The 23,480-nt window shown below is 48.8% G+C and overlaps 1 protein-coding gene across 3 annotated transcripts; it reads left to right on the top strand.

Moving 5' to 3' along the window:
* The first annotated feature begins 109 nt into the window (after positions 1–109).
* PGM1 (phosphoglucomutase 1) lies at positions 110–22,435 on the top strand. Of its 3 annotated transcripts, XM_057370377.1 has the most exons (11): positions 110–416; positions 11,693–11,855; positions 12,994–13,140; positions 13,632–13,757; positions 14,732–14,922; positions 16,015–16,169; positions 16,680–16,795; positions 19,863–19,998; positions 20,984–21,167; positions 21,464–21,598; positions 22,128–22,435. In XM_057370377.1, exons 1-11 carry the CDS (start codon positions 171–173, stop codon positions 22,215–22,217), a joined length of 1,689 nt encoding a protein of 562 aa, XP_057226360.1. In that variant the 5' UTR covers positions 110–170; the 3' UTR covers positions 22,218–22,435. The 3 variants fall into 3 exon arrangements, with proteins under 3 accessions (XP_057226360.1, XP_057226361.1, XP_057226362.1); XM_057370378.1 differs by lacking the exons at positions 110–416; positions 11,693–11,855 and adding an exon at positions 12,662–12,672 and having other exon boundaries at positions 22,128–22,396; XM_057370379.1 differs by lacking the exons at positions 110–416; positions 11,693–11,855 and adding an exon at positions 12,774–12,784 and having other exon boundaries at positions 22,128–22,396.
* Positions 22,436–23,480: the final 1,045 nt, after the last annotated feature.

The raw sequence follows: 23,480 nt of genomic DNA, 5'->3' as shown, positions 1-23,480 counted from the left end.
CCAGGACAGCGCTGTGCGGGCACGACACGGATGGTGTCGCCTGTGGCCGGTGCGTGCCCGGCGGGCAGCGCGGGCGGTGCCTTTAAGGGGCGGTCGCAGGGCGGTGGCGGCGGCGGGGCCGGGGCGGCCGCGGTCCCCCCCCGGCTCCCGGAACTCTCCCGGCGCCGGCCATGGTGCGGATCGTGACCGTGCAGACCAAGCCCTACGGCGAYCAGAAGCCGGGCACCAGCGGGCTGCGCAAACGGGTGACGGTRTTCCAGAGCAATGCCAACTACACCGAGAACTTCATCCAGAGCATCCTGGCCACCGTGCCGCCCGCCGAGCGCCAGGACGCCACGCTGGTGGTGGGGGGAGACGGCCGCTTCTACATGARGGACGCCATCCAGCTGATCGTCCGCATCGCCGCCGCCAACGGGGTAAGAACCGGGGGCTCCGGGGCTCCGGGCTGTGCTCCCGCCCGGCCGGCAGCGGCAACACAGCCCCGGCGGAAATCGCTGGCGCTCGGCGTGTCCGCGGCGTGCAAGTAACGCGTGAGTGACAGATGAGCTGACGGGGCTGGCGGAGCACAGCCAGGAGAAATCTGGTGGGTCAGGCAGGAAAAACTCCCCAGGAGCCTTGCCCTGCCTGCGGGAGCGAGTGGACATTGGCCAGGGCGGAGGCGTGGAAGCAAACACGACTTTTCTCTTATTCCTCCTGGCTRTCGCTGGGGTTTGCAGCTAAAACACAAACCTGTGGCACGGCGGGCAGGGGGTGAGGTGTTGGGAGGGAGCAGCGTTCCCTTCCTCAGCGCTGGAAAGGATCTCACTGCTGGGGGATTCATTCCACCGTGTGTCCTGGTCCTGTCGATGGGTAGCCCGAGGGAATCCCAGCAGTGAATGTGATGTTGGTAGGAAGGGATGTGCTGAAGCCAAGTTTGCAAAGGGAGCCTTTTCCCCGCATTTTCTCTTTCCCTGCATTTGTGCTTTTCCAAATGAAAACTGTCCCTTTCTAGCACACCAACATCAGCAGCAAATATTCTTCCTCATGGATCATGAAGGAAAGAGGGGGCTAAGGGTGCTTAGGGTTGGACATCAGGGTAGAACCGTGGAGTTACCTGTTTCAGCTTCCCAGGTGCTTCAATGCCTGTAAATATCTGACTTCTTTGGAAAAAAAAATAGTAATTTGGGGTTGCTACCTTCTTAGGACACAAAGAAGGAAATAACTGGCTTGAATTATTGTTAAACCACGTAGAAATTTGTCTTTTGTGATGCTGAACTTTGATTCCATAGCCCAGCATCCCTGGATACTGTGGACACCTCTGGAAGTGATGGATGGTGCTGCCTTCCCTGCTGGAAAAGCAGCAGGGACTGGTTTATTTATTTGTTCCAGGAAGGGATTGGAGTTGGAATACACAGTTCCTACCTGAGTGCACASACAGACAGGATCCCTATGGATCTGTGAATAAACAGACTGGGAAACTTCTTCCCTGGGATAAAACATTAGTTTGTGCAGATTTTAGGATGTGTACCCAGGGCCTGGTGGGACGTGGCAGCATTCCAGGCACCAGGTTCTCCATCATTTCCACTTCAGCTCCATCCCAGAGGCAAAAACCAGGGGGTAGAGGTCTGATGAGGTGTTTTGGGAAAGGCTGAGGGCCGGGAATGTCTCGGATCCTCCCCTGGATCGTGCAGTCCCTCACGTACGTGCAGAGCTGAGCTCGCTGCCAGAGCTGCAGCAGCGRGTCCCAAGGGCTGCCCTTGCCGGCAGGAATTTGCCTTGGAGCGTTTTGTCCGTGTAAATTCCAAAGTGCTAGGACAGAACAGGCTCTAAAGTCAGAAAACGTTCTGAAAAAACAGGAAAAATGGGCGATGGGGAAAGGAAACGTGTGGAAGAATATGTAGGTAGYAAATGAGCAGCACTAAAGCCTGGATAAATAACCAGAGGTACAACAGGGTGATCTGCAGAGGGCAGAGCCACTGGAAACTTGTTACAGATATTTGCTACATTTGGGCAGCACTGACTTGGTTACAGATATTTGCTGTATTTCAGCAGCACTCACTTGGTTACAGATATTTGCTCCATTTCAGCAGCACTGGCCTAACTAAGGCAGCACAGGAACTGCTGTGCCAAACTCAAGAGTGGCAAAACCCTCTGGTGCCAAGAAATGAGGTGACTAAAAATAGAGAGTTTCTTTAACAAAAAACAAAGCACTGTTGTTTAATTAATTTTGGGGTGATTGCCTTCTTATTTTGGAGTGTTTAAGGGATGCTCTTTCTCTGTAATTCCAAATATCAGTTCCCTGGTGATTGGTAAGAGTTTAGGAAAATCCTTTCCTCACAGTAAATATGAAATAAGTGGAAGTTTCCTTCCTTTTGAAGAGAAGGATGGACAACTTCTGTTAACTGGTAAGAAAGTGCCCTGCAGAACAGGGGACTCACATGGAAACTGTTCCTGCAACTGTGGGTTTGTCCAAGGGCTGGGATTCTTGAGCATGTCCTGATTCCAGCAGCCAGGTCTGGGGGGGAAACTGTGGCCTCATGCTCAGAAAAGCTGAATAATACCAAGAAAACTGCTGGAAAACTGCATTTGTGGTCCTGGGGATTAGGAGGTGATTGATGAATGCTTCAAAAGTTGTGTTGAWCATCTTTAGTTTCACAATGTGAAAAGATGCTAAAATGAGTTTGAATTTTGTCTGCCCTTGGAGTGGTTAATATGCAGCGAAGTATTTATTTTTGACTAGCAACTACTCAGKTTGTCATTGTGAGATTATGGGGTGTTTATCTTATTTGAAAGTTTGCATTTCTGTAAGTAAACCAAAGTGGAGATTGTTTGCTATTCCCAGTTGGCATCCAGTTTTGTTTTGGTCCAGGTGCCAGCTTTCCTTGATATTATTCCCACATGGTGAGCCTGACTCTTTAATTACACAAACAAGACATTCACAGGTCCTGTTGGAACATCACACATCAGTCAAATTGTGGCTGGGCAATAATTTTATGTCCAAAATGAAACTGTAAATCCAGATATGATCATATAACCAGCCCCAGGTTGATTCAGTGACACTGTCACCTGCTTTTCCACACATTTACTGTGCCCTTGGTTCCTTCCTGACTGAACACTTTCCTGAGTGCTGCAAAGTGGCCTCGCCAAGGCCTCTTGCTGGAAGGTGTTTTTGAGTGCCAGGCTGTGCTTTGCATGTTAAATAAAACCTGCTTTTGTTTTACAGAGCTTTTATTGAAATGCTGTTCTCTCCCCCAGGAAGTTTGGATTCSTGGCTTGGCTGCTGTTAAACATTTCCCCCCTCAGTTTTCCAGGGAAACCAAGTGTTCTAAACTGGCACATTTATTTGCCATTGCTCTCCTTTGGTATTTTCCCTTTTCTCTGTGCTGTTCTGCCACAGCTCCCAGAGCACTTCCCACTGAGATCTTCCCTTTGAGTAGAAGCTCCTGGGACTATGACCATCAAAATAAAATGATGATAAAGAAAGTTCTTCCAAAAGTGTTACCAGAGTTAGATGTGGTGATGCTGGATCCTCCAGGCCACAGGAAAACCCTAGATTTCTGGCTTTCTTTTATTTCTGTTTTCCTCGGAGGCAGGAGGGGAGATTGAGGTGTGATAGCTAAAGGGAGGAAATAAATACCACTTGTAGATATTTCCTGGCTGCAGATGATGTGGGTTTTAGAAGGCAGCCCTGCTGCAGCAGCTCTCACAGYCTCTTTTTACACCAGCTTAGGCTCTTTTTGCCTGTAAAGTTAATTGGCTTATCAGTTTACAGTGGAAGGTGATTAAGTGGTCAGGTTGTCCAGTTTCAGTGGCCCTTTGGAATTTTAAACTCTGCACTGTGAAACTCCAGTTCAGAGCAAGAGCTAAGGTGCTTTACAGTTAATCTCTGCAAATCCAGCAGGCAGAGTTGAAATTCATCCTGCCAGAGGTTTTACTGTAATCTCCTGGGACAATGACTCTGCACAAGCAGCCACCTCAGCTGGGCCTGGGCTGGCAGAGCAGCAGGATGGAAATACCTTCCCTTTGTCAAGGCAAAATTTGGGATAGGGAGCTGGGCTGGAGAGCTGCTGTCCATGTGTGTTATCCCAAATCCGAGCTCACCAGGATTGAGATATGCTCTGTGGGGAGTCCTTGTCCTCCTGTCATGGTCCTGAGTCAGCCAAAATATCGACTGATGCTTCAAATGAGAGGCTTTTGTAGATTATTTATAATTTAGAGTGTATTTTAGAAATTAACAGAAATAACTTCGTAAGAAGTTGAAAGCATTCTGAAGTAATAAAAATGTAATATGTAGATATCTACTCATGTAGATATTCGCAGTACAAGTTGGAGAGTAACACTGAGCTGAAGATGGGATGAGTAAAGGRTCATCCAGTCATCCAGAAAAGCAGAATTTCTCCATTTTAAAATAGGGTTTTGTAAGTGAAAATCAGGAAATAAAGTCTCACCAGGAGCACAAGTCCTGAGTGGGGCATAAGCCCTCAGAGAGGATCCAGTCTGGATCAGGAATGGCYTGAGRTCAWTCTGYAGGGAAGGAATTCCTCCYYGTGAGGATGGACAGGCACTGGCACAGGGTGCCCAGAGCAGCYCCTGGATCCCTGGCAGTGCCCAGGCCAGGCTGGAGCACCCTGGAATAATGGAAGGTGTTTTTGAGTTCAGGTGCAGGTTTCCAAGAGGATCCAGGAGTAGAGGTTGTGTCTCAGCAGGCCGGGGCCAGGAAATGCAGCTGGAATCCCTCCCCTTTTCCAGGGCAGGGGCAGGACAGGAGAGATAAAATGCAGATTCGGGTGTGCTTTGTGGAGCTGACCTTTGRACAGAGAGTTTCTCCATCCTGCTGTGTGCGTCCCTTGCAAAGGAAAGTTCAGCCCCTGCCAGTGGGACAAACCTGGGGATGGGGGCTCATTCCCAGCCTGGTCAGACCCCTCCTGTCTGCCTCCTAACTTTTGTTTTTAGCTGGAGCAGGAATAGAACAGGCTCCTCATTCTGGACTGATTCACTTGTGCTGTCGAGATGGTGCCAAATATCTCATTTTCCCTCTGGAATCTCCACAGCGACTTCCAAACTCAGATTTTTAATTAATTCTTAATAGAAACCATTGTTTTTCAGTTGGAGCAGCACTCCTTGTGTGACTAACACCACCACCTTGCAGTCTGTTTATTTTCCTTGTCCTGGCATTACCAAATGTCACTCACAGCAGTGGCTGCCCAGACCAGAGTCATCCTCGGGCACGAAGTGCCAGGGTTTGGCAGCTGCTCTGTAGGGTTTTCCAGGGCTCTTGGCACCCTCTTATGGCCAATGTGCAGGGACAGCACAGGGACTGGAGCTTTTCTGAGGGCAGGAATTAAGGGAATGGGATTCTGTCTRAAAGGAGAGTCACAATGAAAGTGGAAAGTGTTTTCACTCCATTTGTTGCCTGGGATTTCATATTGAGTGACTGCCTGCCCACAGAAAAGGAGCAGAAGGAGATCTCTGTCACCAGCTGGTAGCTGTCGAAAACCCCTGCAATGCTGGAAAAGGAAGCTTGCAGCCAAACCCAGCCCCACAGAGGGGATCTTGGCTTTATGTGTCCCCTAAATGGGGACAAAGACCTGGAGAGGAATGGGAAGGAGAGGAGAAGAGGAGGAGAGGTCATCCTGGACCTTGGAGCAGCCTGATCCAGGGGTGTGGCAGGGAATGGGAACAGGGAATTACTGCTCAGTCTGGCACAGTGGGGTCCCCYCACAATTAGTTCTGTTGCCTGAATGCCAAAATATAGAATTGCAGCTTGGAGGAAAGGTGGGTTTGTGTCAGAGCAAGGGGCTGGAAGAGCCTGGCTCTTACCCTAATCTTGGTCCCAGGTTTGGGGAAAACTCCACATGAAGAAGGCTCTGTCTCCCAAAAAAGATGGCACAGCTGGGGAAGAGGGAATGGGTGGGGACCATGAAATTGAGCCAAGGGAGGAGCTGGGGCTCTGCAATATTTCACTAAGTCCTCTCAGAATCATCTTGTTTGTCTTTTTATCATTAAAGACAGCAGTCAGTTTGGAGTTTTAACTCTGTTTGACTGTTCCTGTGTGTGTGAAGTGCAGGACAGYAAAAGGGGACCTGGGTCAGAAAATGTCCCTGTCTGTGCCAGGCTGGCAGAGGGACATTCCCTAATCAGACTGGGAGAAGGATATTCCCTCACCAGGTTGGCAGAGGGGAATAAGAGACCGAGGAACCAGGACCAGAAGGAAAAGCTCAGGAGATTGGGGCTGTATGCTGTGGCAGAGAGGGCTCTCAGACCCTAAAGCCAGATTTTTTTTTAGTGAGGCACTGTCAGGAAGAGGATTATGATCTCCCTGTTTGCTGTCAGCTCAGGAGGATTTCACAGCGAGGAAGATATCCTGCAAATTGTAGGGAAGTTCTTCCAGCTGCAGGGCTGATCGTGCCCTGGCAGGTCTTACCTGGAGAAAAGGATTGCAGGAACAAGATCAGCTTGCAGAGGAGACCTGCTGAATTCTGGGGATGGAGCAGGTGACCCTCTGAGTGATTTGTGGTGATCACTCACCCCAGCAAGGCCTCCCAGATCAGGGATCAAATGACCTTTCCCCCGTCCCTGCCCCAATGCAAAGGTGCTCAGCACCCACCTTCGGTGACATTTTGCACCTCTGGCAGCCGTGTGATTCCCAACCCCTCCCCAGCCCTCACTAGCTGGGTTTTGGTGATTTAGTTTCTCCCAAACTGTGGTGCAGGAAAGCCCTGGGAGCAGGTGAGCACCCTGAGAATGGGGTTGGCATGTCAGTCCTTGTCCCTGTGCCTTTCATGCACTATTTTATATTTAATTTGGCAGAACGTGTTTTACTTTCTGTGCATAAACATGCATGAATGACCCTCCTCCCCTGCTGCCTTTCGTTTGATTCCTGTCTGCTCCACATGCACTTCCTTACACACAAATTCCAGCCCTCCCCAGACCTTTTTCCTGCCAGTGAATCCATGTGCATCCCRTGTGCAGTCACGGGAGCTGGGGGTGGCCTGTGCCCTCCTCCTGTCACTTAATGCCACGGCATTTCCCAGGGCAGCCACTTCATCTTGAGCAAAGAGCTTGCTTAGGCTTTTTCCTGCCARGGGTCATTTTGGGAGTTGGATTTTGGGGTCTGTGCCACTAGAGGGAAACCTGGGCCTTTGCATGGGAATAAAGGGAGCTGCAGGAGGCTGGAGTAGTGTGGGTGGATAAAACCCACAGCAGCTGTTTCTGGCTGTGTATCCCAGGCAATGGCACTGTYGGGGTAAAAGCTGTGTAGGTTCACAGAAATGATCCAACTCTGTTTTGATAAAACAGGATCTTGGGGACGTGGTCAGTGGTGRATTTTAATGCTGGGTTAATGGCTTACCTGGATTATCTCARAGRRCTTTTCCAACWTTTATGATTCTGTGRTCACCCTTRGAAGGAAATCTATAAATTATTGGAGTAAGGACAGAATCAGCACCTCAGGACAGAGTCCCTGAGCACCTTCATCTCTGAGATCATCCAGCTCTGTACAGGCACCTTTTTCCTGCTTTTAATAGTGGGATAAACAGAGTCATTACCAAGTGTTTGTTGTTTAATTCSTCCAGCAATATCTGTAAATTGAGGACTCTGAGCATTGCTGAAGAGATTTAGAGGAAAGWCGGATTTAGAATCATGGAATGGTTTGGGCTGGAAGGGACCTTAAAGCCCATCCCATTCCCTGGGCAGGGACAGCTCCCACTGTCCCAGGGTGCTCCAAGCCCCTTCCAACCTTGGACACTTCCAGGGATGGAGATTCCCCAACTTTCCTTCCTTCACTTCCCATTCTTGGGGAGATGAAGCTTCCTAGCAGTTTCTCATTACCTTTATCTCTTCTCTTTGTGTTCAGGCTGTACCACAGTGAACAGCATTATGTGATGCAGTTTTCCAAAACATTTGAGAGTTTTTTATGTTTCTAACCTGGGTTAGAATTGCTGAGGGTATTCATTTGAGGCTCCTGAGGCTTTCCAGCCCAAGGCTGCCCCGCTGTTCCCTCTGGAAAATCCCCCTGGGTTTGAGGRAGCCGTGGGAAGCCAGGTTGTCACGGCAGGAGTCGCATGAGCAAACGGGAGGTAACAGATCCCTTCCCTTCCATTTTAAGAGTGACCTTTAACTCACCAGACTTTGCAAAATAGCTGCAGCAGGATCCTGCTGGAAGTTTTCCTCCGCAGCCCTGGTGTGCCCTGCGGATCCGCAAAAACGCCGGAGCGGCGCATCCAAGCTGGGCCGGGCTGCTCCCACCTCCCCATCCCAGGGAGATCCACGGGATTGAGCTCMATGGGATGGTTGGGAGCAGTGCCTGCAGCAACCAGGAGATGACAGAGAGGACGGGATTCCTTTTCCAGCCTTGCAGCAAGTGACAGCAGCGTGGAACCGCGCGTTCTCCGTGACATTGATCCCCCGCCGCAAGTGCGAGGACRCGGTTTCGCTTACAGAAGGTCCAAGGAGCTATTTTTGGGCGTTCAACAGCCCCCCTGAACTCCTGTCTYCTAGGTGGGCCATTGCTGTGGCAAGATTGGGGGTTAATTTGGGAAAATTTTGGTTTTTCAATGTGAAAAAAGGACATGGAAGGCGCTCCCCTGCCCCTGCTGACGGTGCCGACGGCTCCTTACAACGACCAGAAACCGGGAACCAGCGGCTTACGGAGGAAGACCTTTTACTTTGAATCCAAGCTGAACTATTTGCAGAATTTCATCCAGAGTATATTTTTTTCCATAGACCTAAGGGATCGCCAAGGAGCCTCTCTGGTTGTCGGAGGCGATGGGAGGTACCTCAATAAGTCTGCAGTGGAACTGATTGTCCAAATGGCTGCTGCCAACGGGGTTGGTAAACRTTAAATGCCTCAATTCCTGCGGGGTGTGGCTGAGAGATGCAGAAATCCATCAGAAATTAGGCACTGAGAGATTTAATTTCCCCAAAGGCTTTGTTCAGCTGCTAACAGTGCTGTTTTAAATGGCAAATCAGTTTGAGAGTACAAAAATTCCTGTTTTTTCACTCTTAAGTGATGCAGCTGGGCAGAGAATACACGTGGAGAAAGGGGAATAAATTCTGCTTGGGGGTTTTGTGTTCTTGTTTTGTGCTTTGGTGGATTTTTCAGTCTTTCCATGAGAATAGAACTCTTCAGAAACAAAGTAACAGGGAGAGGCACCAGAGAGGCAAAGAAACAACCGGGCTTTGCCTTCCTCRCCAGGTGTAAACTGTGGCTGTGGGATAAATGCTCAGGGAGCCTTTGAAAATTGATATGAGAGTGACAGCAAGTGAGTGACARCCTTTACAGGGATCTCAGCTGGGCTGCAATTCTGTGTTTTGGAAGCAGAGCAAGAGGCTCCTGTGTTTGTGGTGGGTCATTGGTTCATGCATGGGACTTTTGTCTTTGTTTCCTTCTGCTTTTGGAGAAGAAAAAACTCTTGTCTGTCCTGGATTTCGTAGTGCAGAGGGACTTGGATTTGAGGAATTTGTTTGATGAAAAACTTGACTTGAACAGTGTAATTAATAGTGARTGGGAGAATAGAAGGAGAGAGTTCTGTTCATTTATTTTGAAAATCGGCATGTTTTCTGTCTTGGGGGGCAAAAGATGTTCTGGCATTGCAAATTAATGTCTTCCTTTGAAATCTGTGTATGGGCTGGGCAGAAGAGCTGGAAAAGGTGCACAAAGCTGGAAAAGGTGCACAGAGAGCTGGAAAAGGTGCACAGAGAGCAGGAAAAGGTGCACAAAGCTGGAAAAGGTGCATAGAGAGCAGGAAAAGGTGCACAAAGAGAAGGAAAAGGTGCACAGAGAGCAGGGAAAGGTGCACAGAGAGCTGGAAAAGGTACACAAAGAGAAGGAAAAGGTGCACAGTGAGCAGAGAAAGGTGCACAGAGAGCTAGAAAAGGTGCACAGAGAGCTAGAAAAGGTCCACAAAGCTGGAAAAGGTGCACAGAGATGGAAAAAAAAAAAAGGTGCACAGAGAGATGGAAAAGATGCACAGAGAGCCTGATACCAGCACAAATCTCCTGCTGATGAGGGAGAGATCAGACTCATCTTCCAGCTGAGATTTTTCTCTCCAGCACTGGGCCCAGGTATGGAATGGCCTGGAATTTCCAGTGTTCCTGGGGGCAGGAGGGGCTGCAGGAGCCCCTTTATTCCCTGCATGCATCCTAATGGGGTTTTCAGTAAAATCATCTTGGTGGAAGAGTTTCCTGGATGGTTCTGTGACCCAAATGTGCTGCACAAAGTGGGTTTGTTCTGAGAATTCTGTGAAAGGAGTTTCAGCCTTGGGTTTTCCTCATGAGAAATTCCACACACTCGAAAAGGATGAAGTGGGAATTTCTCAGCACTCGGTTACACTGAACAGCTTCTCCAGAGGTTACCATGAAGGATTTGGTGTTGGATGGGTGGGGATGGCAGCTGAGAGCCTCTGGAAGCCAAGGAGGACCCAAATCATGGAGCAGCTCACAGGGAGAGGAGTGTTTGCTCCTTTCTTCCTTGCTGTGGGGAAAAGCTGCAGGCCAGGTGTGCAGGGCAGGAACAGGGGATTTGATGTGTTCATCCATGCATTATATTCATATAAAAATATATATTTTTAATTTTTAYTATTATTTATTCTCCTGAAGCTGCTGCCTGCTTGGACAGAGAAAATCTCTTGTTTGCCCTTGCTCTGCAGCATTCCCAGGGCTGCCTGCAGGGCGCTGATGCACAGGGGGAAATTTTCCTCTGAGGGAAATTGGGGAGGTTTTGGAGAGGAGRTTCCTAAATATCACATGGATTCTCAGGGAAACCAAAGGAGCAAGGTTTGGAGGGTGGAATAAAGCACAGGCAAGGTGTGTGTGAGAAGAGGGAAAAATCCAAACCCTGGTTCAGATGAGACATGAGGTGCAATAAATGAGTGGGCACTGGGTGGGTGGGCACAACGAGGGCTCCGGGATGAGCTGCTGTGGCCAGCGGGAGGCAGGACCCTCCTTTTGGGTTTGGAAAATGCTTTTTCMCATTTCTGCTGGGATTTGCTGGAGGTGCAGCTCCGCCAGCAGCYGGGCTGTGACAGCTGTGTCACAACTGATGGTCAGGGCTTAGCACCCAGCAGTGCCAGGGGTCAGGAATCACAGCCATCCCGTGCCCTTGGCTCAGCACCCACCAYGGGCTGGGAATGCTCCTCTTGATTCCAGCTTGGGATTGAGTGAAATCCTTTCTCTTTTCCCAGCCTGCTATGGGTCTGACCCTCTCAGCTGCTGCTGTGGCTTAAATCCCACCTCGCTGTGGGGCAGTGGGAAGGAGCTCTTCCAGAAGGTATCCACCTCCTGGGGTGTTCCAGCAAAGAAATTCTGATTCTGGCATTGCTCAGCACATTGCTCTGGATCCAATATCCAATCTCAGTGATAGCCCTGAATTTATGGGAAAGAGGTGTGCGTGAGGAAGACTCTGCAGCTGCTCCCATGATGGTCAAGTTTTGTGGGTTTTTTGGCTTCTCTCTGTCCTGTTGTGTGTTTTGAAGGTGAATTTTGAGGCCTCAGCCAGAGGAGTTGGGTTTTGATTGTGTTTAATGCCTGTGGAGAGCTCAGTGCATCCATGTCCGGCATTCCTGGAGGAAAATGCTCCAAAAAGAGYGGGGTTGGATGCACCACGGGCAGCTTTGGCAGGAATGGGGTGTGATTTACTGGTCACCAGGTTTGGGGTTTGTGCTGGATTTGGGGTTTGGTCTCACAGCAGGTYTGTTCTGCTCTCCCCTCTCAGATTGGCCGCCTGGTGATCGGGCAGAACGGGATCCTGTCCACGCCGGCCGTGTCCTGCATCATCCGCAAGATCAAAGCCATCGGGGGCATCATCCTGACCGCCAGCCACAACCCCGGCGGGCCCAACGGCGACTTCGGCATCAAATTCAACATTGCCAATGGAGGTCAGGACACTCAGCTCCTCTTATCTGATTTATTTTTATTTCTTGTTAAAATTCATTATTTATTATTTATTATTTTGTTTATTCTTTGTTTCCACCCCAACATTGCCAATGGAGGTCAAGACACTCGGCTCACCTTATCTGCTTTATTTTTATTTCTTGTTAAAATTTATTATTTATTATTTTGTTTATTCTTTGTTTTTCATATCCACCCCAACATTGCCAATGGAGGTCAGGACACTCGGCTCACCTTATCTGCTTTACTTTTCATTTATTTTTAAAAATTTATTATTTATTATTTATTGTTTTGTTTATTCTTTGTTTCGCATATCCACCCAACATTGTCAATGGAGGTCCGGCCACTCGGCTCACCTTATCTGCTTTACTTTTTTTTTCCTTTTTAAAAATTTATTATTTATTATTTATTGTTTTGTTTATTCTTTGTTTCCACCCCAACATTGCCAATGGAGATCTGGCCACTCGGCTCATCTTATCTGCTTTACCTTTTTATTTATTTTTTAAAATTTATTATTTATTATTTTGTTTATCTTTTATTTCTCACATCCACCCCAACATTGTCAATGGAGGTCCGGCCACTCGGCTCACCTTATCTGCTTTACTTTTTTTTTTCTTTTTTAAAATTTATTATTTATTATTTATTATTTTGTTTATTCTTTGTTTCCACCCCAACATTGCCAATGGAGGTCTGGCCACTCGGCTCATCTTATCTGCTTTACTTTTTATATATTTTTTAAAATTTATTATTTATTATTTTGTTTATTCTTTGTTTCTCATATCCACCCCAACATTGCCAATGGAGGTCCGGCCACTCGGCTTATCTGCTTTATTTTTTATATATTATTTCTTATTTTTTAATTTATTATTTTATTTATTCTTTGTTTCTCATGTCCACCCCAACATTGCCAATGGAGGTCAGGCTGCTTGACTCATCTTAACCGCTTAATTTTTTTATTTATTATTTTATTTATTATTTATTTCTTGTGTCCACCCTGAGGATCCCAATTTCTCAGTTCATATCCCAGGGGGATATTCCCAGCCCAGCTCTTTGCTGTATCCCTGCAATTCACTCTTTTTGCAGTTGGCTTCTTTAACTCCTTCCCTTTCCCATTTCACCTTCCAGGTCCTGCTCCTGAAGGCATCACGGATAAAATTTTCCAGATCAGCAAGAAAATCGAGGAATACGCRATCTGCCCGGATCTCCAGGTGGATTTGGGCACCATTGGGAAACAGCAGTTTGACTTGGAGAACAAATTTAAGCCATTTACAGGTAAAAAAGTGTTTTCTCTCATGGCAAGGGTGAGGAATTGTGGTGTTTCTGTGGCCATTCTGATCTCTCCTCATCTGTTGCATAATCCAAAAAAGGACATTGCATCTGGCAATTTATTTATTTGTTGATTTTGATTTATATAATTTTCCATCTATAAAAGTTTTTATTCAGTAACAAAATCTTGATCCATCAAATTTCCCTAAAATCAAAGGCTTGCAGGTTTCACCTGCAAGGTAAGCATGTACTTAAAAACAGAAAAATGCAGTTAAGGTGCATTTTCCAGAGTAAAAATTACAGAGTTTCATCTCACAACTGATTTTTCCCATGGTTTCACATATAAAAGTTGTTCCTGTGAGTGGGAAAACTTTTGCATTTCACAGGTGACTTCTGTTAGTCAGCAGTGAAACATGAAAATACATTAAAAGAAGACTTYTTCAAAACACTGCAAGAATTTTTTTACCATCTCCTGGCTGTTCCCTTCTCTTTYCCAGTGGAAATTGTGGATTCTGTAGAAGCCTACGCCAACATGCTGAGGAATATTTTTGATTTCAATGCCTTGAAGGAGCTGCTCTCAGGGAAGAACCACCTGAAGATTCGCATTGATGCCATGCACGGGGGTATGTGGGGCTTGGGGCACTGCAGGGTCAGGTGTGCTTGGGGATTTTCTTCTTCAGACAGGAAGATTYTCTCTGGAATTTTATTTTCCAAGTTTAATTTTTGGTTTGTAGCACACTGTGAGCAAACTTTTTATGTGTGATGTTATTTGGCGTTGTTTTGGGGTTGGAATGAGCTGATCTTTAAGGCCCCTTCCAAGCCAAACCCCTCTAGGATTTTGTGAAATGTTTCATGGAATTCTGGAATGATTTAGGTTGGAAAGGACCTTAAAACTCATCTTCCACCCCCTGCCATGGACAGGGACATTTTCCAATGTCCCAGGTTGTCCCAAGTCCCATCCAGCCTGGGCTGGGATGCTTTCAGGAATGGGTATATATACAGGGATATATATATGAAAAAAAAAAATTAAAATGGATTTATATTTATATTAAAAATATATTTACATTTAAAATATATTTATATTTATATTTAAAGATATATAGATATAAAAATATATATATTATACATATATATAGTGTATATATATAATATATATAATACGTATATATGCACATACATTGTATATATATTACACACTTTGAGATAAATCAGTGTCTTTATCAAAACAAGTAGGTTTTTTGTGACAGTAGCAGTGCAACATTAAATATTAATTTTAATTTGCAGAGTTGAGACAATTATTCTGAGGTTCCAAATAAAGTTTACTTTGGAATTTGAAACTTTAARAAGATGCCACTTGCTTAATTTCAATTATCAGTAGCCAGTCAAGGAGTATATATCTGTACAAATATATATTAAAAAAATACAAAAATATATATAAAAATGCATTTAAAAAAAAAATATATATATATATAAAGATTTTGATGTGAGCTCCTAAAGCACCCCAAAACAAGCAGCCCTCGATGGGCACTGCCGTGCTTGGTGCGGAGCTGCCCCAGGGCAGAGCTGACTCCATCCTGTGTGTGTTTTGCTGAGGCAGTGGTGGGCCCTTACGTGAAGAAGATCCTGTGTGAGGAGCTGGGAGCCCCAGCCAATTCAGCTGTGAACTGCACCCCCCTGGAGGACTTTGGGGGCCACCACCCCGACCCCAACCTCACCTACGCTGCCGACCTGGTGCAGACCATGAAGACGGGAGAGTACGACTTTGGAGCTGCCTTTGATGGAGATGGGGTAAAGGAGCTGCTCTGARCTCCCCTTCTTTCCCCCTAACCAGCTCTGGGGCACTGAGCTGCCCCTTTTCTCTCCCTCTCCMCTCTGTAATCATGAGTGGAGTGAAGCACTGGCTGCAGTTTGCAATAGTGGGCTGCTGTGTCAATAACCCCGAACTGTACTTAAATAACTTTAAATMTGTGAAAAATCAGCAGGAAGGTGAAACACTCTCCAAGTGCTGCTGTTTTAACTTTCTCAAAGCTCTGTATTTATTCTCGAAACTCTCTGGGAATTGTTGGGTTGCTGAGCTGAGCAGGGAGCTGAGATGGGAGCTGAGCAGGCAGATGAGATGGAGCTGAGCAGGGAGATGAGATGGAGCTGAGCAGAAAGATGAGATGGGAGATGAGATGGAGCTGAGCAGAGAGATGAGCAGGGAGCTGAGATGGGGGATGAGATGGGAGATGAGATGCGGGATGAGCAGGGAGATGAGATGGAGCTGAGCAGGGAAATGAGAAGGGAGATGAGCAGGGAGCGGAGCAGGGAGCTGAGATGGAGCGGAGATGGAGCTGAGCAGGGAGATGAGATGGGAGCTGAGATGGAGCTGAGATGGGAGATGAGCAGGGAGATGAGATGGAGCTGAGATGGAAGCTGAGATGGAGCTGAGCAGGGAGATGAGATGGAGCTGAGATGGAGCTGAGCAGGGAGATGAGATGGAGCTGAGCAGGGAGATGAGATGGAGCTGAGATGGAGCTGAGCAGGGAGATGAGATGGAGCTGAGCAGGGAGCTGAGATGGAGCTGAGATGGAGCTGAGCAGGGAGATGAGATGGGAGCTGAGCAGGGAGATGAGATGGAGCTGAGCAGGGAGATGAGATGGAGCTGAGCAGGGAGAGGAGATGGAGCTGAGCAGGGAGATGAGATGGAGCTGAGCAGGGAGATGAGATGGGAGCTGAGCAGGGAGATGAGATGGAGCTGAGCAGGGAGATGAGATGGAGCTGAGCAGGGAGATGAGATGGAGCTGAGATGGGAGCTGAGATGGAGCTGAGCAGGGAGATGAGATGGAGCTGAGCAGGGAGCTGAGATGGAGCTGAGCTGTGCCTGTCCTGTCTCCCCAGGATCGCAACATGATTCTGGGCAAACACGGCTTCTTCGTCAACCCCTCCGACTCGGTGGCCGTCATCGCCGCCAACATCTTCAGCATCCCATACTTCCAGCAGACCGGCGTGCGTGGCTTTGCCCGCAGCATGCCCACCAGTGGTGCCCTCGACAGGTAACACTCACAGGGTGGACAGCAGGGGGTCCTGCCAAGGTTGGGGCTGCCCTTTTTTGGGATTTCAGAGATTTGTTCCATGTGCTCAGACCGGGGAGCAGCGAGGCAGTGCCAGGGAGCAGTGAGGTGTGATGGGTTCAATCTGCCTGGGGACATGAAGCTCTTGGCTTGCTCTTCCCTTACACATAAACCCAAACAAATTACTCTCCCCACCCATTTTTTTCCCTTAAATTTGATAGTGACCCTTTTTTGGTGAAATGCTTTGAGATCTGCAAGTTAAAATCGCTTTGAAGGGCTGCATGTTTSTATCTGTTCTTGAAATGCACATCCCAAATGTCACCCTGGGATGAAATGGAGGGATTKTACCAAAGCTGTGGCATTCCCTGCCTTCAGTGGCATCCAGCAGAGATGTTGATCCCATTTCCCATGGGATCAGGACAGATGCTGATCCCATTTCTCACAGGACCACCGAGATTTCAGGGATGTGACTTGTCTTTTTTACCTTGGCAGGGTGGCCCAGGCTACAAAGATTGCTTTGTATGAGACTCCAACGGGATGGAAATTCTTTGGAAACCTGATGGATGCAAACAAACTGTCTCTGTGTGGAGAGGAAAGTTTTGGGACTGGTAAGTCAGCATCCCCAATAATGGTGATTCCTTGTTCTTTTAAAGCTTGGGATTTCTCTTCTATCTGTGGTTGTAAAATACTAAAATTTTTTAAAAATGCTTGAAAGAATCAGTGTGGAAATGAGCACAATTTAAAGGTTTTGTGAGGCAGGAGCTGGTTCTCCTCCATTTCTCCAGGAAGGCAAGTGGAGATAGGCAGGAAGTTTGGGGGCCTCTTTAGTAGCCTGGTCACTGAGTCTGTGGGGATTAAGTGCAATGCTAAATGTATTTTTCAACTCTTGGTGGCCAGGAAAACCTTCTCAGTGTTTTCATTTGTGGGAAGAAATACGGTTTGGAGCACGGAGTTTTATTAGGGAAGGTTTCAGGTCACTATTAAATCTCAGAGCTTAATAGGGCCCTCATTTTCCTGCTCTGAAAACAAGGTATGATTTATAAAGTTTAAATTAGCACTTTGAAGAGTCTGAGCGAGTTATTGGGTTACTGAGAAACAAAGTGAGCATCAGCAGGAATTTRCAGGGGGTGTGCAGGGAAGCTGAGGGGAGCAGGGTTTGCTGCAGGGTGGAACAGGGTGCTGGGAACACTCAGCATTCCCAGGAGATCTCTGCAGTTCTGAGCTCACACCAGCATCTCCCATGGGGCTTAATGAAAATAAAAATGTGGAAATTGGACCTTCCAGCCCCTGATTCCTGCACAAAGGCTGAGTTTTATGTGCTCTGAGTTGTCCCTGAGATGTTGCTTTTCCTGCTCTCTGAGGATCTCTGGTGGGATACACAAGAGGGAATTTCTTACTCAAACCTCACATGTTTTCATTCCACCACCCCAGAAAAACCTTTTAACCTGTGTGTGGGTGCCTTAAATCTCCAAATATCWGGAGTGAAGGGCTTTGTGGGATGCACAGCTTGACAGGAAAGCATTATCCCAGCTTTCCTGTGGCTGAGGAAATGGGATCACAGCTCTGGGTGGGAGCAGGTTGCTGTGGGGCTGAGCAGCCCTCAGAGGCAATATTTTTGCAGTCAGATATTACTCTGATATGCAGSATTGGGATTTTGCTGTGGGTTGGGAGAGGAATTTCAGGAAACCCGGTATTTCTGTAAAGAAATCCTGAAGTAAATGGTGAGTGAAGAAAAATTCTGGAGTTTTGCCCTGAGTGGTTTCAGCGTGTGCTGAGTTTATATCCTGGACCTTGGCTCATGACAGGGCACTGTGCTTCAGGAAATAAATAAAACCACATTCTTGGAGCTGCTGATGGTCTCAAATGATGGTCTCAAATTTAGCTTCTCAGATGAAGTTAAACAGCTCCCCAAAACTGTTTCCACTTTTGATTGTACRAGTAACAAGCTCAGTTTCTCTCCATCACCCAGCAGGTAAGGGATTGCCTCCCAAATCAGAGTGATTCCGGTGACAGCAGGGCTGAGAGACAGGTTTGGGATTTTGGCCAGGCAGCAACACATCCGAGTGGCTGGGAGCTGAAAAATTTGGGGGAGCAGATTGGGAAGAGGCCCAGGAGTGCTGCATTCCCCCATAATGTAAAGGGGTTTGTCTGTCTGGTGAATGCACTTAGGGAGGAAAAGGGAATGGAAAGGGGTGAGGAAGGCTGGTTGATAGGAAGTTAATGAGGAGTTGTTTGGAGCTGGGCAGAGTGGGAATGTTGAAGGRGAGAGAGGTGAAGGAGCAGCCAAACAGCCCCGATAAAAATGGAAACAAACCATGAGCTGGTGGGGCTGCAGCCCAGCAGCAATTAGGGTAATGCGACATGACAGAATTCCTGCTCGCTTCCTTGGGTGTTTGGTTGCAGCCAGAAGCTGATCCATCACGTGGRACTGGTGTTTATTCAGCATTCCTCTCCATCAGCTCTGCCCAGCTCTCCACTGTGAGGGACCATGGGGAGGATTTATGGCCACGTCCACAATGGTGGGATTTGTGCAAAGCCATATAACCCTGCCCTGCCCCCAGCCCTTTCCCAGAGGATTCCCACTCTGGCACTCCTTCAGAGGGTGATATGGCAGCTCTGAGTGCTCCTGGGATTTCTTTAATACCTGTTTGGAGTTTTTCCAGAGCAGGAAGGAGAAAACKTTGCATCTGTGAGGCAGAGGGCTGAACTCACACACCAGAGGCACTGAGTGTGGGCTGGGCCCTTTCTGAGCCCTCTGATCCCATTTAATTTGGGGCTGTGTAATGTCCAGCCCCTCTCAGGTTTCCAAGGGGTCAGTGCTGTGTGATCCCAGCGTGCTTCCAGGACAAGACTGGGCTGGCTCTGACTGCTTCCTGCTCTCCATGCAGTGCCAGACCCCAGTCCAGAAAAAGGTGCAACAGGCACAAACTGAGGCCCAGGAAATCCCACCTGAATGAGAGGAAAAAGCCARASGGGTGTGGAGTGTCCCTYACTGGAGACAGTCATAAACCTGGTCACAATCCTGTGYCTGRTGCTCTGGGATGGCCCTGCTGGAGCAGGGAGGTTGGACCAGCTGCCCCCTGCGGTCCCTTCTAGCCTGGCCCGGTTTGGGATCCTGTGAATCTCCAGCKGAGAGGGGCTCTCCCAGCCCCCAGWGAGCACAGGCTGGAGGMTYTCCTGGTSTCTGCAGGTGGATGGAGCCTCTTCCCGCCCTGCTGCTCCTCTCCCCATTCTGGGGTGATTTTGACATGATTAGGGTTTGGTTCTGCAGGAGGACTGGCATTCCCTTGGTGCTGGGCCAGGATTTGACCCCAGGGTGCTCCTTGGCAGAYRGGACACGAGAGCTGCTGAGGATGTYGATGTTGTCCCCGAGCTGCTCSTTTGCATTTACCACTTTTTTTAAATTTAATGCCCTTTTTACTGTGCATTCCCCATTCCTTCCTTGGGAACAGAGTTAAGGATGTGTGAACAATGAGCGTGTGTGGGTTAAAAACACCAAGTGTTTTATTTGAGCTGCAGACGGAGCAGATGAGATCCTGACCTGAACCATGCAGCCRGGATGGAGCTCTGGGAGCACTTCCCATTTGTGGAGCTGCCAGGGGGTGGAGGAGAGGAGCCAAGGAGGGGACTGAGGGGTGAGAGGAGCTTGAATTGTCAGTGCTGTGGCTCCCACAGGCTCCGACCACATCCGGGAGAAGGACGGGCTGTGGGCAGTGCTGGCCTGGCTCTCCATCCTGGCTGCCCGCAAGCAGAGCGTGGAGGACATCATGAAGGAGCACTGGCAGAAGTATGGCAGGAACTTCTTCACCAGGTGGGCAAGGGGCTCTAAACCTGGCATTGTCTCTGAACCTGGCATTGTCTCTGAACCTGGCATTGTCTGTGCTGGGAGCCCTGCTGGGGGAGCGGGTCAGAGCGGCACCAATCCTGCTGGCACTGGGAATGCCGAGTCTGGGATCCTCCTGGGTGTGCTCCAGCCACCCTCTGCTGCCTCTCCTATCCGGGCAGGGTCATCAAAACTGGCCCTGGGTGTTTCCCTCACAGCTGCTGTTTGCTGTGGGATGCACTGGGGGTGTTCACAGTCACCGTGAGGGAGCTGCTGTGGTGCTGGGGGCAGAACTGCAGGGAATTCTTGGCAATTGTTTGGAGCTTGGCCCTGGGTGACACTCGCTGTGAGACAGAACTTGGTGTTTTGTCTCCTGGCACCRCAGCCTGGGAAAAGCTGTGCTGTGTCCCAAGGATTGGGGTGGATGGAGCTGCAGGGCTGCACACGGATCCTCCTCTCTTCTCATGGAATCCCACAGTGTTGGGTTGGGGGGGACCTTAAAGCCCATCCCATTCACAGAATCACAGAATCACCAGGGAAGAGACCTTCAAGGTCTTCCAGTCCAACCCATGCCCAACGCCTCAACTGAACCGTGGCACCAAGGGCCACATCCAATCTGGTTTTAAACACATCCAGGGAAGGTGAYTCCACCACCTCCCCAGGCAGCCCATTCWTATGTTTTATCACTGTTTCTGTAAAAAACTTTTTCCTAATATMTGATATCTCTTCCATGGGCAGGGATGCCTCCCACTRTCCCAGACTGATCCAAGCCCTGTCCARCCTGGCCTTGGACACTTCCAAGGATTTTGAGCTTCTCTGGAAAAACCATTCTGGTGCTTTAATGTGCCTTTTCTGCCTGTTCTCTCCTCCACTATGGGAGCAGAGAACACCCAGAGAGCTCAAAGAAAGCACCCAAACCATCCCAACTCATTGCATCTCCCCTCCCTCACCCCGTGCATGGTGCTGGCTGCAGGTATGACTATGAGGAGGTGGATGCAGAGGCTGCCAACAAAATGATGAAGGATTTGGAGGCGGTGATGTTCGACCGCTCCTTCGTGGGCAAGCAGCTGTCGAGTGGGGACAAAGTCTACACGGTGGAGAAAGCTGACAACTTCGAGTACAACGATCCCGTGGATGGCAGCGTCTCCAGGAACCAGGTGGGCACAGCTGGGAGTGTTTTCTCCATGTTCTTTTTGCATGGAGGTCCAGTGGTTGGGAATGCTGTGTGTGGAAGGCGGTCCCTGGCTCTTCCTTCAGGAGCTCTCCAGGGTGGGTTAGGATGGACATTAATTAATTAATYAATTATTCGGTTAACACAAGAGCCTTCTGCAGCTCTCTGGAGGGCAGGGATGGTGCAAGCCAAGCGTATTCCCATGGGAATCATGGAAAATSCCTTGGCTAGCCCAGAGCATGTAGCTGAGAGCCCCTTCCCTCCCGTTCCCGTTCCGAGCAGGGTTTGCGGCTCATCTTCTCCGACGGCTCCCGCATCATCTTCCGGCTGAGCGGCACCGGCAGCGCKGGCGCCACCGTGCGCCTCTACATCGACAGCTACGAGAAGGACGCTCAGAAGATAAACCAGGACCCGCAGGTGAGTGCTGTGCCTCACTGCTGCCTCCCGGAGCTGAGCCATTCTCAGCCCTGCTTTGCTTGGAGCAGTGTGAAGCTGCCAGGAATTTGGGCAGCAAGGYTTTGGTGTCTGCCATCCCAGTGTAAATGGGTTTATTTTTAAAATTCTCAGCATAGAGCAAGTGTCACTGGGAATCCTTCACAGCAGCACAGGAGTTTCCCTGGCTGGTTCAAAACAAATAACTGGGGTCACAGGATCAGCTGTGCCTGATCTGTACTGAGTTCAGTACATGTTCTGCATCATTYACAAATGCTGCTGAGCTCTTGTGGGCATGGGAGGAAAAGAATCCTCTTATAYTTAGATTTTAGTTGGATSTCAGGAAAAGGYTCTTCCCTCAGAGAGAGGCTGAGCCCTCAATAGGGAATGGTCACGGGCCCAAAGCTGCCAGAGCTCCAGGAGCCAGGAGAGCTGAGCTCTGGGTGCCCTGGGTGCTGAGGGAAGGCTGTGGGTGCTKCTCCAGGGGTCTGAGCCCTCTCTTTCCTCCCTGCAGGTGATGCTGGCCCCTCTCATTTCCATTGCACTGAAACTTTCCCAGCTCCACGAACGAACCGGCCGCTCGGGGCCCACCGTCATCACATAGAATCCCCTGAGCTGGAGAGTGCACCAGGGCTGGGAGCCAGCCCTGCCCCCTTTCCTTGGCACTAAAAGAGGAATTTGGATTTTACCCCTGTATTTAAGAACACTGTTTTGCTGCTAAAGATAGCCAATAAACCCCAGCCCTCAGCACCCCTTGTCCCCTTGGCTGCTTCTCTGCGTCCTCGGTGCTGTCACCGGGTTCTGTGGGCCTTTGGGGCAGCACCTGAGCTCCTGGCTTTCCCTTAAAGGCTCTAAGAATAAGAGATACTCAATTCTGCAATAATTCACAAGATGTTTTTTCTATCATCTTGGAAACTTTCCTGAGGAAGGAGCACAAATACTTTATCCTGGTTTGGTTGAGTGTGGACAGTAAGAGCCTTGGAATAATCAGATTTGCAGGCATTAATGTGCAGTGTCTTATCCAAGGGCACAGAGAGGGTCACTTTGGAGACAGCTGTAGCTTTGTTTGAAGTTGGRGCTGTGCAGCTGCACCCTCCTGGCATGGAAAATCCCCTTTTCCTGGAAAAACTCACGAGTGGGATGGGTTTAGGTCCTGTCCCCTCTTGGTTTGCCTGACTTTGCCACCCAAATCCTACAATCCCCATCTCACCTTCTGCCTGGGGCCCTGAGGGAGCAGCTCTGTTAGCCAGGAATGTGGAACATCCCTGATCCCTGATCCTGCCAGCACCACTGCCCAGGGACACTGCATGTGCTGACAAAAGGCTTTGTGTCTCACCTGTGCACAGGTGAGGTGTCTCTGCTGTTCCATTCACTGACAGCTCTGCTGAGGGATGGATAAAACCCTCAGAACTGATGTGAATCAGTCTAAAATCYGAGGTAGGAGCTGGGAAGAGCCTGTGCCTGAGGTTGGGTGAGCTGTGCTTTCCATGCCATGCCCTGTGCCCGCCCTGTGCTTCCCTTCCAGAGATTTCCCTCACTGAACTCACTGCAGAGCTCCAGGTCTGGGTTTAGCTCCTGGAAAATTGGAAAACAAATTTGGCTGCTCTAATTTGCCTTTCAGGCACTGTGTGAACAAGTGACCCCGGAGTTTATGGTTGGCCTCTTGTTAAAGCAGCTCAGTCCTGGGCTCCTCCTGATGGAACTGCGAGGGTTTTTCAGTCAAACTGTGCTCAGAGCTGCTCTCTGCCCATCGTGGTGCTAACAGCTCTCTGGTGACACTCAGCTCTCCTCTCCTGGGCCTCCAGGATTCTTTCAGCACCTTCAGAATGAGAGGCAAAGCTTCCTGAGCTCTCAGGGCTTTGTCTCA

Source organism: Malurus melanocephalus, unplaced genomic scaffold, assembly GCF_030028575.1.
Source record: "Malurus melanocephalus ecotype Western Australia unplaced genomic scaffold, MMel_1.1 scaffold_125, whole genome shotgun sequence".
NCBI lineage: Eukaryota > Metazoa > Chordata > Aves > Passeriformes > Maluridae > Malurus > Malurus melanocephalus.
Note: the sequence above shows the minus strand (reverse complement) of the source record. Positions and strands in the feature narration are given on the sequence as shown.